The sequence below is a fragment of the Hemitrygon akajei genome, chromosome 8 (genome assembly GCF_048418815.1).
Source record: "Hemitrygon akajei chromosome 8, sHemAka1.3, whole genome shotgun sequence".
Taxonomy (NCBI): Eukaryota; Metazoa; Chordata; class Chondrichthyes; order Myliobatiformes; family Dasyatidae; genus Hemitrygon; species Hemitrygon akajei.
Window position 1 is genome coordinate 152801198 of NC_133131.1, and position 15969 is coordinate 152817166.

At 43.0% G+C, this 15969-nt stretch overlaps 1 protein-coding gene and 1 long non-coding RNA gene across 5 annotated transcripts in view; one reads left to right on the top strand and one right to left on the bottom strand.

The window, feature by feature from the left end:
• Nucleotides 1-964: 964 nt before the first annotated feature.
• LOC140732349 (uncharacterized) lies at nucleotides 965-10321 on the bottom strand. 2 transcript variants are annotated; one of them, XR_012100052.1, is made up of 4 exons: nucleotides 10039-10321; nucleotides 5582-5748; nucleotides 4577-4616; nucleotides 965-2335 (listed from the first exon to the last, which is right to left on the bottom strand). It is a non-coding gene; the product is annotated as an uncharacterized lncRNA (long non-coding RNA). The 2 variants fall into 2 exon arrangements; XR_012100053.1 differs by lacking the exon at nucleotides 5582-5748.
• LOC140732348 (vasoactive intestinal polypeptide receptor 2-like) overlaps nucleotides 9844-15969 on the top strand; it is a 152019-nt gene continuing 145893 nt past the window's right edge. Inside the window, exons 1-3 of one of the 3 annotated variants that reach the window (XM_073054860.1) lie at nucleotides 9844-10157; nucleotides 10467-10661; nucleotides 12860-12965. In XM_073054860.1, the coding sequence (XP_072910961.1) occupies nucleotides 10611-10661; nucleotides 12860-12965 (157 nt within the window). In that variant the 5' untranslated portion in view covers nucleotides 9844-10157; nucleotides 10467-10610. Of the gene's footprint in view, nucleotides 10158-10416; nucleotides 10662-12859; nucleotides 12966-15969 lie in introns of those variants that run through there. The other 2 variants (XM_073054862.1, XM_073054859.1) reach the window with 2 other exon arrangements.

The following is a 15969-nucleotide window of genomic DNA, read 5'->3' on the forward strand; positions in this document are numbered from 1 at the left end:
GCTGTGAGAGTCTGTAAGCTTATAGTAGGTATCAGTAGATAGGCCGTCTCCAGAGATGGAGACAGAAAGATCAAGAAAGGGGAAGGAGGTGTCGGAAATGGACCAGGTAAATTTGAGGGCAGGGTGAAAGTTGGAGGCAAAGTTAATGAAGTCGCCAGTCAGTGTTGACCTCAAAGCTCCAGAGCTTTCCTTGGGGTTTACTCCTGAATTCTTTCCCATGAGTGGGTATAGCCACAAGGCAGTGGAGGTTTGAGATCAGGGTTTTCTTTCTCTTTCAACCATGGCTGGCAAACCCAGTCTGCATGAAGTGACTGGTTTTAAAGTGCCAATAACCCACCTTTGCCCCTTCTCCTGCTAAATACACCTTGTAGAACAGCCTAATTTAAACAGACAAAAGTTCATTCCGGATTCTACCAAAAAAAAAGCTGAACAAGAACTCCATTCATAAAGAAGATCACATCAAGATCACAGAACGAACTAAATTCTTGGAAAACTCAAGGGTTAGAACTTCAAACTGAGCTCAGTGCAAGTTGACAGCTGTTGAAATTCTGAAGCAAATTTTCTGTGAGTGAACAAATTGCTATTTAAAGGCAGAAGAATTTAATGGAATTATTTTGAGGTATTAGATACTAAACTGTTATGTCCATTTCTAATGAACAATATTAGGAATACATTATGATGTGGGAAGTCTACTGTTGGGAATCGAGCGCTGTAGCAATGTGATCAAAATAATCAGTCCTTGACTTTAAAGTCCTGTCAAGTTACCCACATTCAACACAATGTCAAAGTCATTTTCATTATAACACAGTTGAACTATGCACTTGGCCAGTCATGTTAGATCCTTACATTTTACAACTTGCTTGTAGTTTTGATTTAGCTGAATTTTGAAAATGCTACAAATGGTTCCATGGCCTTTAGTTCCTTACCAGAGAATGTCACCAACAAAACCTACAGTGGAGTTAATTATGAAGATAAACAACTTTTATATTAATATTTATTGTGGTTTTTACTGTGTTCTTTATGCTTATCGTGTTTCTTATGCTTCATCTGAACTTTATTAACAATCATTTTGTTCTCCTTTATACTTGTGTACTGAAGAATAACATTAAACAAACTTGAATCTTGATCTTGAATCTAAAGAGGAGCCAAAGCTTGACGTGACTTGATCATTCTGTTCAGTTCATGCGATGCAAGCGGAGTGGTGCATTTTAGATGCAATTTCTCAACAATGCAACTCAACGTTTACCGCATTCAGTGAATTGGAGAACAGGCATTCCTCTAATATTGTACGAGATATCAGTGTAACTTCGTGAGAGCTGGCTTGGTTGTATTGACAGATCCAAAAATGAGTGCATCATAAACCACAAGCTTGGAAGCGAAATCAGCCAAAGCATATTTTCAGCTAGTATAGACACAATGGGTCAAGTAGCCTCCTTCCATGCTATGAATGTTTATGATTCTGTACCTTGGATCTGACAATTATAAAATAATGTGGCAAACCTTCATGACTTTGGCACCCTGTCCTTGCACTTACCTTACTAGCAGTCCAGTATTAAACATGAGGAAATCTGCAGATGCTGGAAATCCAGAGCAACACACACACAATGCTGGAGGAACTCAGCAAATCAGGCAGTATCTATGGAGATGAATAAACAGTCCAGACCATTCTCCACGTCTGGAAAGGAAGGGGGAAGAAGCCAGAATAAAAAAGGTGGGAGGAGGGGAAGGAGGATGGCTAGAAGGTGATGGGTGAAGCCAGGTGGGTGGGAAAGGTCAAGGGCTGAGAGAAAGGAATCTGATAGGAAAAAAAAGTGGAAAATAGGAGAAGGGGAAGGAGGAGGGGATCCAGGACAAGGTGATGGGCAGGTAAGAGCCAGAGGTGGAGATATTTTTTTTTACCAGAAGTAGAAATCGATATTCATGCCACTGTTAACTAAATAACATTCCCATGGACTTTGTGTAAGCTGCAGCTCAGATAGTAATGGAAAGTCGGGAGTTCAAATCCTAGTCTGGAGACTTGAGGCAGAAATCTAGTCTAACATTTCAGTGCAATATAGAGTCCATTTTGCACTTTCACAGATAACATCTAGAGCAGGGGTTCCCAACCTTTTCTATGCCAAGGACCCCTACCATTATCCGAGGGGGTCCATGGACCCCAGGTTGGGATCCCCTGATCTAGGGGATGATCTGCTCGAAATCAAATACTCAGCAGATCAGAGCAGCTGCAGTGTGGGAGACAGCTGGAGTTACAAGTTGATAACAATGCTTGTAGATCTTCTTTTTGCTTAAACCTGAAGACTGCTCTCTCAGATGGTAATAGAAGCTTGTGGAATTCCTACGGAAAAACAAGAGTTAGCCTCAGGGAATACTCATCTACCAAGACAAATCATTGTTGCATATGGGAGCTTTGTTCATGCAAGGTTCTGTCATTTTTCCCACATTACAGCAGTGATAACATTTCAATAACTTCTTTATTAGCCTTAATATGTTTTCGGATTTTCCACGTTCATGAAAATTTTACATTACACAATTACCTTCTTGGCAGTCAGAGCTAATTAATGTATTTGTAGGCTGCTAGCACCCTTTGGAATAAATATTGGATTTTGAACAGAAATACTGAGGATGTGTTTATTGGTAGACTGATTGAATAATTCATCTTCTGAGACTGGGCAGAAAAGTGTGTACATTAACTCAGTCACCTGAGATGGGAGTGGGCTTCATTCAAATCAGAGCTACCGAGGCAGTTACAAATTGAAAATATGCCTCAGCTCAGGAGAGTCCTCTTTAAATAAACATATTCTCTAAATTGGACAACAACTTCTTGATATTGGACTGATGTATGAGCAATAAAACTGAAGCGCTTCTCTGCATAATTTACCACAGCATGCTCAATAAATTCCTGGACTGACAGCGAGGATTCTAAACCACTTACCCAGAGTTCAAATCCCACTGTGGTACCTGGGAATTAGAATTCAATTCATAAAGTAAATCCAGATTTTTTTTTAAAGTAGGGAGATTAGGACAAGACTACTGGATTCCTGTACAAACCCCACTTTGGTTCACAATTGCCCTTAAGGGAGGGAAATCTCTGCCTTGAATGTGATTCAGTGCCATCAGGATGATCGACTCTCAATTAGGAGTGGATGATAAATAAACACACAGTTTTCTGATCAGTTTGGAAATGGCTACAGGATTCATACACCCACATGGTCACACAGCAAGGGAAAGGGCCCTGAGATCCAAATGGTCTGTGCTGACAGAGTAAGCAAGGTGAAATAAGTTACTATCCATTTTACGGCCATAATGAGCTAGTGGTTAAGGATATCACAGTTTAGAATAACGAATGGGGTGCCGATCTAGCAGGCTGCTTTGTTCTGTTGACTTTTTTGAGTGTTATTGCAGCTTCACTCATCCAGGCACAAAGAGAGTGTTCCATCACAACCTCAAACTAATCAGGATGATTATTAGAACAGAGAATTTCCTTAGCCTGAGGGTAGGGTAAGTGTGGAATTCGATACCACAGGTCACAGGGAAGGTTGAGTTTTTGGGTATATTTAAAGTGGAGATTGTTAGGTTCTTGATAGGTACAGCTTTTATGGAGAAGGCAGGAGAATGAGGTTGAGAGGGATGATAAATCAGTCATGGTAGAATGGGGGAGCAGACTCGATGGGTTGAATAGTCTACTTTTGCTTCCATGTTTTATGGTCTTGACTTGTCCCTCAGTGACTTTGGGGTATCAGTAAATGAGCTTCTCACAGCACTCAGCATTCACAACAGACACAGTTGACTTATCCTGAGGAGGTTCATTATAATCGCACAGGTGCACGTTGAGAAAGAGCATCTTAATTCTCCATGCTAATTGGTGTGCATTGCCAGACTGCTTGAACCTTCCGGAAGAAGTAAGTCAAATGTGATGTGTAAGCTCTCAGCCTTAGCTCAGCATTAGAGAATTTTGTCCTTCATGCTGAAGGTTATCGCTGAAGATGAAGTTTGATCTGTCAGTGAAGTGTGAAGGAAGACTACACTTTCAGAGTGACTGGAGTATTAAACCCATGGTTTGCTCAGATCATTGCTGAATGCTCCAGTAATCACATGAATTGGAATAATAATTTTCTTTCTAGTACTTATACATATCCTGTCCTATCAGATTATTTAATTTTCTATATTTGAGCTCCATTGGGCCATTGCAGATTATATTTCAGTTGTTTTACTTTCAACATTCATTGTCAAAAAAATCATGTTTTAAGCTGAGAATATCAAAAAATCAATATAAATCCAAATATACAGTCATGGGCATATTAAGCACAGCAGCAGGCCATGCTGACCCTCAAACACCCATGTAGACTGATCCTCACTTAATCCCTTAATTTAATTCTCCCCACATTCTAATCTTCTCCTCACACCTATGCACCAGAGGCAACTTATAGTGGCAAATTAACTATCACCTCTTGTGCCTTTGAGATGTAGGAGGGGACCGAAGCATCTGGAGAAAACCGAGGGAGAACATGCAAACTCCACACGGAAAGCACTAGACTGAGTCCACTTTTCTGGTGCTGTGAGGCAGAGGCTCTCTTACCTGTGCCACCTCCTTCTTACATTCCTGGTTCCATGATTCACTGAAATTACAAATAACAGAAACGTTAATATGATTGTTTTTCCCTCTAGCGATATGGTTTCCATTGTTTTTCCACCCCCACTGGGTTCAATTAAACTTACAGAGCAGAAGACTGTTTCTTCCCTCAGCTACATATCTTTTCCTAAATCAAATTCCCATATAAGATTTAAAAAATTAGAGATATAGCAGGGAATAGGCCCTTCGAGCTGCACCACCCAACAACCCCAATTCAACTCTAACCTAAAAAGCCTGATTCAATCCTAAACTAATCACGGGACAATTTACAATGATCAATTAACCTATCCGGTACATCATTGGTCTGTGTGAGCAAACCAGAGCACTTGAGGAAAACCCGTGCATTCCCCAGGGAGGACGTACAGAGACTCCTTACAGGGAGCTCTGGGATTGAACTCTGAACCCTGACGCCCTAAGCTGTAATGGCGTCACACTTTCCGCTAGGCTACTGTGCTGTTCATTTTTCCATGACAGGATGCTGCAAGTCTTTCTTTCCTCTTTGTATGTTGGAAGTATTTTGCTGTTGAATGTTCACCCCTATTCCTCTATCCACAGAACCCATTGAGTTGTGGTGTGATGGTCAACATCTCCATTGTTTCTGACTGCAGAATTACAAAGCCAGGAATATAAAATAGGTCAACAGGATATTACTCAATTATTATTAGTTCATAAATGGCTGTCAGTATTATGATCAGAGGATAGTTTAAATTCATTTGTTTGACATTCTTCCACTCGCAGTTCAAGCAACGACGTTCATCTGAAGTAAACCATGCAAAATGGCATGCCGTGCAATTATATCTAGCAATGGCGTCCTGATGTTGGCAATAATCATTTTCAGCTTCTGCCACTCTTAAAGATGTGGGTTGACAATTTGTAAAAGTCTTTCAGTTTCCTTAATTCATTTCTCAGTCTGCGGTCACAGGTCCAGCGTTACTGCAGCTCTCTATGTACCTTAGAGACATCGCTGGTGAGCTACCTGCTGGGAAAGCTGAAGTTTTCCTGGCTGCACTGAACCGATGGGCACAGAGTTCCAGGATTTAGTCAGGATGTTGGTGAGGACACATTTGGAACATTGTGTTCTGTTTTGGTCACTCAGCTGTAGGAAGGATGCCATTAATCTAGAAAGGAAGCAGAGGAGATTTATGAGGATGTGGCCAGGACTCATGGAAGTGAGTTTTTAGAGAGAGATGAGCAGGTTAGGACATTTTTCGTAGTAGCATAGGAGGATGAAGGGTGATCTTCTAGAGGGGTATAAAGTCATGAGGGGCAAGGGTAGAGTCAACATGTACAGTTTTTTTTCCCCAGGCTGCAGAGGCAAGACCTGGAGGGCATATTTTTAAACAGAAAAGGTGACATTTAATAGGAACCTGAGGAGCAACCCGGAGATGGAATGAGCTACTTAAGGAAGAAGTTGAGGGAAGTACATAATAGGAAAAACTTAGAGAGATATAGGCCACTCAACCTGAGGGATAAATGCCTACAGACATTCACCCTATCATAATATCAGCCTTCATCCTTATGTATACCTCTATAAGCTCTCCCTTCATTCTCCTGCACTCTGGTCAATAAATTCCTTCTCCTGTGATCTTCTCCATTCTCCATTTCAGAAGGCAATCCTCAGTGGACCTGACGAAGGGTTTCGGCCCGAAATGTTGGCTGTATGTCTCCCTATAGGTGCCGCCTGGCCTGCTGCGTTCCACCAGCATTTTGTGTGTGTTGCTTAAATTTCCAGCATCTGCAGATTTTCTCATGTTTGCCTCAGTGGACCCAGTTCACTTTGTGTTATGACTGAGAAGATTTATTGCAACTATGGCTATCTGACTAGACAACCTCTTGGCTGGTGGGTAAAGGCTCGTACACTGGAACTAGAACTGGTCACACCTCTGGTCAAGCTATTCCAGTAGATTACAACACTGTCTCCTATCCTACAGATGGAAAGTGTCCAGGTATTTCTGTTTACAAAGAGCAAGACAAATCCAATCTATCTCATTACTACTCACCAGTCAATTCTCAACCATTTTCAAGCTAATGGAAGGTGCCATAGACAGTATTATTAAGCATGATTTATCCAATAAACCTGCACACCAAAGGTCATTTTGTGTTTCACCAGGACCACTTCTCTCCAGAATGATTACAAATCTGATCCAAGCCTAGAGCAGAATTACAGAGTTCGAATGCATGGGATCTGGGAATAGCTAACTGGGTTCATAGTTGACACAGTGGTAGGTTGAAGGCTGTGTCTTGGACTGGAGTCTTTAGTATTGTGATGTGCCATGGTGGTCAGTGCTGGGAACCTTTGTTAGTCATTATTTACATAAACAATTTGGATGTACATGTACAAGGCATAGTTAGTAAGTTTTCAGTTGATATTAAAACAGGTAGAATCACAGAGAGGGAATAAGATTATTAAAAATTACAGGTAGATCTTAACCAGCAAGGGAACAGGGACAAGTATTGTCAAGTGGATTTCAATTAAGAGGTGGAGGGATATGGATGATGCACAGAATGATAGTATAAATTGGCATCAATTTATTATACAACGTTATAGGCCAAAAGGCTTGTCCATTGCTGTATGGTTCTATGTTCCTTAGTGTGAAGTGTTGCATTCTGGGCAATCAAATCAAGATGAATGTTAGGGCCCTGAGTTGCAGAGAGACCTATAAGTGCTGGGGGGCAGAAGTGAGTGTAGTTGTGATTACTAAGGAGAAGGTACTTGGGAAGTTGAAAGGTCTGAAGGTAAGTAAATCATCTGACCAGATGGACTACACCTCAGAGTTTTGAAACAAGTGTCTGAAGAGATTGTGGAGATATTAGGAATGATCTTTCAAGAATCGCTAGTTATAAGTTATACATTGCAAATGTCACTCCACTCTTTAAGAAGGGGAAAAAAAGCAGAAAAAAAAAACACAAAAGTGCCTGACTTCAATGGTTGGGAAGATGTTGGAATCTATTGTTAAGGATGATGTTTTGGTGCACTTGGAGGCACGTGATAAAATAGGCGAAAGGCAGCACAGTTTTCTGAAGGGGAAATCTTGCCTTTCAAATCTAAGATAATTCTTTGAGGAAATAACTGGCAAGATAGACAATGTCAGTGGATGTTGTTTACTTGGATTTTCAGAAGGCCTTTGAAAAGGTTGTTGTGCATGAAACTGCTAAGAGTCATAGAACACTGCAGCATAGAAACAGGCCCTTCAGCCCATCTAGTCCATGGTAAACTAGGCCCTTCGACCTGCACCCGAATCTTAACCCTCAATACCCCTCCCATCTGTATACAGGTTTCTCTTAAATATTGATATCAAACCTGCATCCACCACTTCCACTTCTGCTAGCAGATCATCCCATACTCTCATGTTCCCCTTAAACATTTTATCTTTCACCCTTAACCCATGACCTCTAGTTCTAGTCTCACTCAGCCTCAGTGGAAAAAACCTAGCTTATACTTAGACTATAAGACTATAGGACATAGGAGCAGAATTAGGCAATTTGGCTGATCAAATCTGCTCCGCTATTCCATCATGGTTAAGAAATAACCCCACTCAACCCTATTCACCTGCCTTCTACTCACAGCCATTGATGCCCTGAGTCATCAAGAACCTATCAACATCTGTTTTAAACATATTCAATGCTTAACAAGATAAAAGCCTATTTTGTTTCAGGAAACATACTAGCATGAATAGAAGATTGGCAACTGGAAGGAGGCAAAGTGTGTGAATAAAGGGGGCCTTTTCTGGTTGGCTGCTGGTGACCAGTGGTGCTCCACATGGCTCTGTGTTGGGTCCTCTTCTGTTCACATTATATGTCAATGAGTTGGATAACAGATAGGTGGAGGGGTAGGTAGTGGTGATGAAGCAGGGTGTCTGCCGAAGGACATAGACAGAATGGGGGAATGGGCAAAGAAATAGCAGGTGGAATACAGTGCAGGGAAGTGCATGGTGATGCACTTGGTAGAAGGAATAAAGGTGAGGACTATTTTCAAAAATTAGAGGTACAGGGTTCCCTGAAGGTTAACTTGCAGGTTGAGTCCAAGGTAAGGAAGGCATTCATTTGGAGAGGACTAGAATATAAAAGCAAGGATGTGATGCTGAGGGTTTATGAAGCATTGGTCAGACCGCACTTGCAGTATTGTGAGCAGTTTTGGGCCCTTTATCTAAGAAAGATGTGCTGGCTTTGATGAGGATCCAGAGGAGTTCACAAGAATGATAGGGTTAATGTATGAGAAGGTTTGATGGCTCTGGGCCTGTACTCACTGGAGCTTTAAAGAATGAAGGGTTTAAAGAGTTTTAAAGAATGAAGGAATCTCATTGAGACCTATTGAATATTGAAAGGCCAATATAGAGTGAATGTGGTGAGGATGTTTCCTACAGTGGGGGAGTCTAGGACTGGAAGACACAGCCTCAGAGTAACGGGATGTCCATTTAGAACAGAGATGAGGAATACCTTTAGCCAGAATGTGGTGAAGCAGTGGAATTAATCCCCACAGATGATTGCATTAATAAGCCATTAATTGGGTATATTTAAAGTAGAGGTTGATAGGTTCTTGATTAGTCAGGACATTAAAAGGTTATGAGGAGAGCAGGATACTACATCAACTCTGATGGAATGGCAGAGCAGACTTCAATGGCCAAATAGCCCAATTCTACCCCGATGTCTTACGGTCTTATATGGAACAATGTGCAGCAGAAATAGAGGAAGGCATGGATAGAAGGGTTTTAATGGTTATGGGCCAAATGCAGGCAGATGGGATCATGTTGGTGGGCATTATGATGGCATAGACAATTTGGGACGAAAGGCCTGTTTCTGAGCTTTACCACTGAGTCTCTCAGCCATTTTGGCAGCCTCATTATCCAACAGGATACTGTGTGTATCATTTCCCCTAACGGGACCACCTATATACTACTTCAGAAAACTTTCCTGGACACATTTAACAAATTCTGCCCCGTCTAATCCCTTAGCGCTAACTCCATTAGGGGAGTTAAAAATAATCTACTGTTACAATCAGATTGTTCCTACAGCTATCTGCGAACTACCTGTATATTTGCTTTTAATTCTTGCTGACTACTGGAAGGGCGTGCGGAATAACCCGTCTCTCCCGATGAAACAATAGTTCCTCGGAGTGGACAAGGGAGCCGCAGTACAGTATCCCTCTCCGTCTTTCCCAAGGCCGATGTTATTCCCGATAGTGGATGTGTTTCAGCGAGGGAGGCGCGAACGCCCGAAGACCGGCTAAGTATTGCTGTCGCGGCTCCCAGCTGACCGAGTGCTGGGGTGGTGCTTGGACTGGCTTGGATGTTGACTAGCATCTCGAAGCTCACGGCGCCCTATCCTGGACAGTTCCCTCCCGCCTCTGAGACCGCAGCTGTCGAGGACTCGAGTGGACACACGCCCCGGGTTCGGGGGATGAGACTCACCTACAGACGTGTTCCTGGTGCCTGATGCCGTGCAATACAGCGCTCGGTCGAAATTGCCTGTGCTGAGGAGGACGGAACGAGCCAAGTTATTGCAAAGTGAAGGCGGCAGATCCAGAGAGGTGGGCGATGGCGGGGAGAGTGGGAATGAAGGTGGTAAGGAATAGAGGGAGTCAGGTGGAGAGGGAAACTAAGAAAATGGACCGTGAAGAGGTGGGGAGGAGGGCGAGGGGAGATGAAAAGAAAGGAAGGAGACACGAGAGGTAGAGAGAGGGGGAGGAATGGGAGGATACAGACAGGAAGAAAGAGTGCGAGGAGGCGGGGATTGGAAAAGAAAAGGGCAAGGCAGGGTGGGGTTAAGGAGCGGGGTGGGAGGGAGAAAATGAGGGCGAGCCATGAATGGATCACTGCTGTACTTTCCCTTCACGAAGTTGCCCGGGGAGAGGTGAAGCGTCGGTTCGTTTCTGCAAACTCCCTCCTTTCCAACAGAGGTCTTCCTCAGCCGTGGGGTCGGGTAGTGTTGCGGCCAAGAGGAAGGAGAGACAGGACTGGCGAAATAGGACCGAGCCTTCGAAATGAGAGGCATCCTGCTGCACATCTCCCTCAGTCTCAGCTCTTTTCTCTCAGTGAGTATCAGGTCGAGACCGATGCACTTGTTGTAAGTCGTCACGGGCGCAGTGTTTAAACAGAGTTGTCACCGAAAATGAGAGAAGTTTGATCAGGAACGCGATTCCCCCCCCCCCCCCCGCATTTATAGTTAACATTGGTTAAATATATACATAGGTCTTCTTCCTGGTCAGTGTATTCCTAAATTTAACTAAAATCTTATCCATGCGCGTAGTGGGTGATCTTTAAAATAAAACGGAAGAAATGCAGGAGTAAAATATCCGCTTTTTCAGCAAACAACTTAAAATCACCGAAATGTAATATTTCTCTCTTCACGCGTACGAAATATTTCAAGCGTTTGTTTGATATGTGTGTTTTTATTCCTCCGTCCCCCGATCTTGTCTTTCATACCGTTTCAATGTTGTTACATTTTGTGCGATTTCAGGTTATTTTGTTACATTGTTACATTTGGTTACATTGTTGCAAGTAAGCTAAATAGAGAACTAATAAAGATTCCAACATCCTCGTGTCTCCAACTAACAATATATATTTGACAATCTGCGCCACACTGTGCAGGTCACGGCGATGACTGGCGTAATTTTAGTTTAGTTCAGGAGACGCGACAGCTTGTTCCCGGCGCACAGTTAAAAGCTGAGCCCGTTTTAATCAGCTCCCCGTTTCCTTTCCAAACTCTTCCATCCCGGTCTAACCTTATTGCACCCACGCAGCTGTTAACTGTACACAGACAGGTCACTTTATTTACAAAGCATTGTAAATTCTTAGATCACCTGCTGAATTCATATAATTTTGTGTGTAAAACAGGGGAGCGAATGCGATTATTACGGGTGAGGGGAACTAAAACTTAAACGCCAATGGAACTTCCTTTGCATATAATGAATCCCAAGTTAGGCAGATTGAAGATGAGCCGAGAGCCGCAGGGAGGTGGGCTGATGCATTGGTGTATAGATATACGGGTTAGACAATGCGACCCGACCATGGGACAAAGTAGGCCATTTGGCCCGTCGCTTCTGCTCCGCCATTCGATCACATCTGCTTTATTTTCCTTCTCAAATCTATTCTCCTTCTCCCAGTAGCCGTTCACGCCTCTACCAATCAAGAACCTATCAATCTCAGCTTTCAAAATAAGACCATAAGACATAGGAGCAGAATTAGACCATTCGGCCCATCGAGTTTGCTCTGTCATTCCATCGTGGCTGAAGTATTATCTCTCTCAAGGTTCAAAGCAAATTTATTATCAAAGTACATATATCTCGCCATATACAACCCTGAGATTAATTTTCTTGTGGACATAACTCACCAATTCTATAGAATAGTAACCATAACAGGATCGATGAAAGATCAACCAGAGTGCATAGGACAACAAACTGTGCAAACGCAAATATAAATAAATAGCAATAAATAACGAGAACATGAGATGAAGATTCCTTGAAAGTGATTTCTTTCCCCATACTCTTTATGAGCTGCTCCCCATAATCTCTGACACCTTTACAAATGAGGAACCCTTACCACACAAGCAAAATGCTGGAGGAACTCAGCAAGCCAGGCAACATCTGTGGGGGGGAAAAAAGTACAGTCGACATTTCGGGCCGAGACCTTTCGGCAGGACTCCAGCATCTTGTTGAGTTTCTCTTGTTTGTGAAGGACTTGGCCTCGGCGGGCACGTGTGGCAATGAAATTCACAGATTCACTCCTTCTGGCTGAAGAAGTTCCTCCCCATCTCAGTTCTAAAGGGGAGTCCGTCTATTCTGAGGCTCTGTGCCCTCTGGCTTTAGACTCACCAACTGTAGGAAACATCCTCTCCGCACCCACTCCATCGAGGCCTTTCAATATTCGATAGGTTTCAATGAGATTCCACCTCCCCCACCTAATTCTTCCAAACTCCAGCGAGTACAAGTTCTCCTTTCGTTCCCGGAGTTATTCGTATACCCAAAACTTGGCCTCCAGAGCCATCTTTGGCAATGGATTCCACAGATTCCCCGCTCTCTGGTCAAAGAAATTCATCCAGAATGTTAATAACTTGGTATGTTAATCGCTACGGAGAAAGCCTTTTGTTAACTCCGAGCCACCTGCGATATTCGTCTAATGTATAGACCCCAGGCCAGACAGCCGGGGTACCCAGCTTGTGTGCCGGAGTGCGGGCTTCGAACTGCTCTTACCGTGTGAGGTTTAACGATTCGTTCCCTGATCCTGTCCGCAGGTCAACGGGATCCTCAAGGATTGCCAAGTACTGCTGGACATGCAGAAAGAGGAGCTTCGCTGTTTGACAAGGCTGAATAAGCACAACGTTATAGATCTCTCTGAGGGTGAGGCTGTGTGTGTCTTCTTTTTCGGATCTGTGTCTGAAGTTGGAGAATTGATGAAAGAAATTGGAGGGAAGGTCGGGAACGGGCCTTAATGTAACCCAAACGATGTAGAGTTTTACAGGAGCGTTCCGAGAAGTCAAAACTACACCACCGTCATATCTGTACACTCGGTAATACCCAATATAACCGCAGAGATTAGTTGTAACGATTATTTTAATCATTATTAAAATATGGCCGGAGAGATAGCCGGTGATATTGGAATTTTCCCAAAGGTGGTGAGTAATGTAAAATTTTAACAAGAATTAGCAGAGCAGTAAAAACGCCCGCATGTAAGTAGCGCCACGTGCAACCTTCAGCGACTCAATGTACTTAACAACCAGTGAAGTTTTGTTTTTCCAGTCAGTGTGTACTTAACAAATAATAAATGGGCTCTTTTTTTTAGTTGTCTTGCGTAAGGAAAAGGTGATCACTTGGATTTTAAAGGTTTTCCTGACAGGCTTAAGTGCAGAGCAGCAAACCCTTCGTCATCTTGATGACGATGTTTCTGATCTGTAGTTCAGACACTGAACACCCACACAGACTGTGAAGCTCAGACTCCAGTGAGGGCTTGGGAGATGGCGTGGGTGTTAATTCTTCACACTTCCTCACATACCTCCCCCGGCATTCCGCTCGATCCGTTTGAGTGGCGCAACTCCCTTCACTTTGAACTGATCAGAGCTGAGACCTCAACACCCACTCATTGCTGGAGGAACTCAGCAAGTCGGGCAGCATTTATGGACGGGAATAAACAGCCAACAATTTGGGCTCAGACCCTTCATCGGGGCTGTTTGTGATAATTACTGAGATAAAAATATCGGTTTCAGTGGGTATTTTTAATGTCAGAGAAATGTATACAATGTACACCTTGAAATTCTTTTTCTTCGCAAACACCCATGAAAACAGAGGGGTGCCCCGAAGAATGAACGGCAGTTAAATGTTAGAACCCCAAAGCCCCCCCACCCCTGCTCCCCCTTCCCACTCACAAGGCAACAACCGACCCCCATCACCACCAGCAAAAAAAAAGCATCAACACCCTCCAGGGAACGCTCAAGTGTGCAGCAAAGCATCATAAAGATACAGAGTTCCTGTGCTCCAAAAACTACTCATTTGACATACCACAGGCTCTCTCTCTCTGTCCCCCAGATAAGGGAAAAAGAGGTGTCTCCATTTCACAACGATTTCCTCATTTCTGAGCTCTGCGCCCAGAGAGTCAGCACCAAAAAGACGCAGATCTCCGGACACACAACTCCCAGCAGCTAACCTGCTGCTCCCGATGTTCCGTGTTCTCCCGCAACATTTCAGTCAGAGGCACCGACTTAGTTCGGTCTAAAACTAGTGTATTATGCTTGAACAGGGGAGACCACAATGGGATGAGGGAGGAGTTGGCTAATGTGGATTGGGAGCACAGGCTATTTGGTAGGACAGCTGAGGAACAGTGGAATACTTTCAAAGAGATTTTTTACAGTGCTCAACCAAAGTATATTCCAGTCAAAAGTAAGGACAGTAAGTGTGGGGAGAGCCAGCCTTGGATAACTAAGGAAATAAAAGATAATATCAAATTAAAAGCTCATGTATACAAAGTCGCAAAGAGTAGTGGGAGACTGGAAAACTTTAAACAGCAACAAAGAGCAACTAAAAAAGAAATAAGGAAAGGTAAGATAGAGTATGAAAGTAAATTAGCACAAAATATAAAAACAGATAGCAAAAGTTTTTATAAATATATAAAGCAGAAGAGAGTGGCTAAAGTCAACGTAGGTCCCTTGGAAGATGAGAAGGGGAAATTGATATTGGGTGATGAGGAAGTAGCTAAGGCATTGAACGACTATTTTGTATCAGTCTTCACAGTGGAGGACATGTCTAATATGCCAAAGAATGATGTTATGGACAAAATGGGAGGTGAGGACCTCGATAAAATCACTGTCACTAAAGAGATAGTGATGAGCAAACTAGAGGGCCTGAAGGTAGGTAAGTCCCCTGGTCCTGATGGGATGCATCCCAGGTTGCTGAGGGAATTGGCGGAGCTTATAGTAGATGCATTGGTAATAATTTACCAAAACTCTCTAGACTCTGGGCAGGTCCCGGCGGATTGGAAGACAGCAAATGTCAGCGAAACATTTTGAAAGGAGTGGTTCAATTAGACAGATGCAGCATGGATTCAGAAAGAGCTGGAAATGTAACAATTCAGTTACACAGAATTGGTCTTCTTTCACATGGGGGTGGGGCGAGGGGGGGAGAGAGAGAAAAAGGCAGAAAGATAGAAAGGGAGAGATAGAGGAAGATAGAGAGAGGGAAACCGAGAGAAAGAGACAGACAGAGGTAGAGAGATGGGGTGGGAAGAGAGGGAGAGAAGAAATGTAGCGCTTGGCCTAAATCCACAAGGGAATGTAAAAACACAGCTGCTGAAATAAATAGTCCAGAAAATGCCGGAAACACTTGGGAGGTCAGGCAGCATCTGTGTGAGAGAAATGGAGTTAACAAACAAACCATTAAATCTGCTCCCCTCTCCACAGTTACAACCTGACTTGAAGAGAGTTTTCTTCTTTTGTTTCAAGTTTCTGGATCTGCAGTATTCTTCTTCCAGTGCAATTAATGAATGATAAGCATTTGATTTCTCTTAGTATGGTCTAGAATACTCTACTGCATATCCCACTGTCTTGGAGGACTTAGTACAACCAATAGTTAAGCAATTAGCATTGACCAGGGATAAAAATCTCCCCCTACGTTGACGTGATGTCTTCCTTCTCTCACAGCCAAGCATAAAACAGTCTTATGCTGTCTAAGCCAGCAGCAAGTATCGGTAGAACAAATTAATCCATAAATTTGCGATTTTTGCCAGAAAATTGGCACATTTTTCCCAAACACACTCGATTCAACAGAGATATGGAGGTGACAATAAGAGATTACAATGTCTAACCCAGTAGAGTTGGGGAGTTCCAAAGGTAAACAAAAGCAGTCATAGAAATAG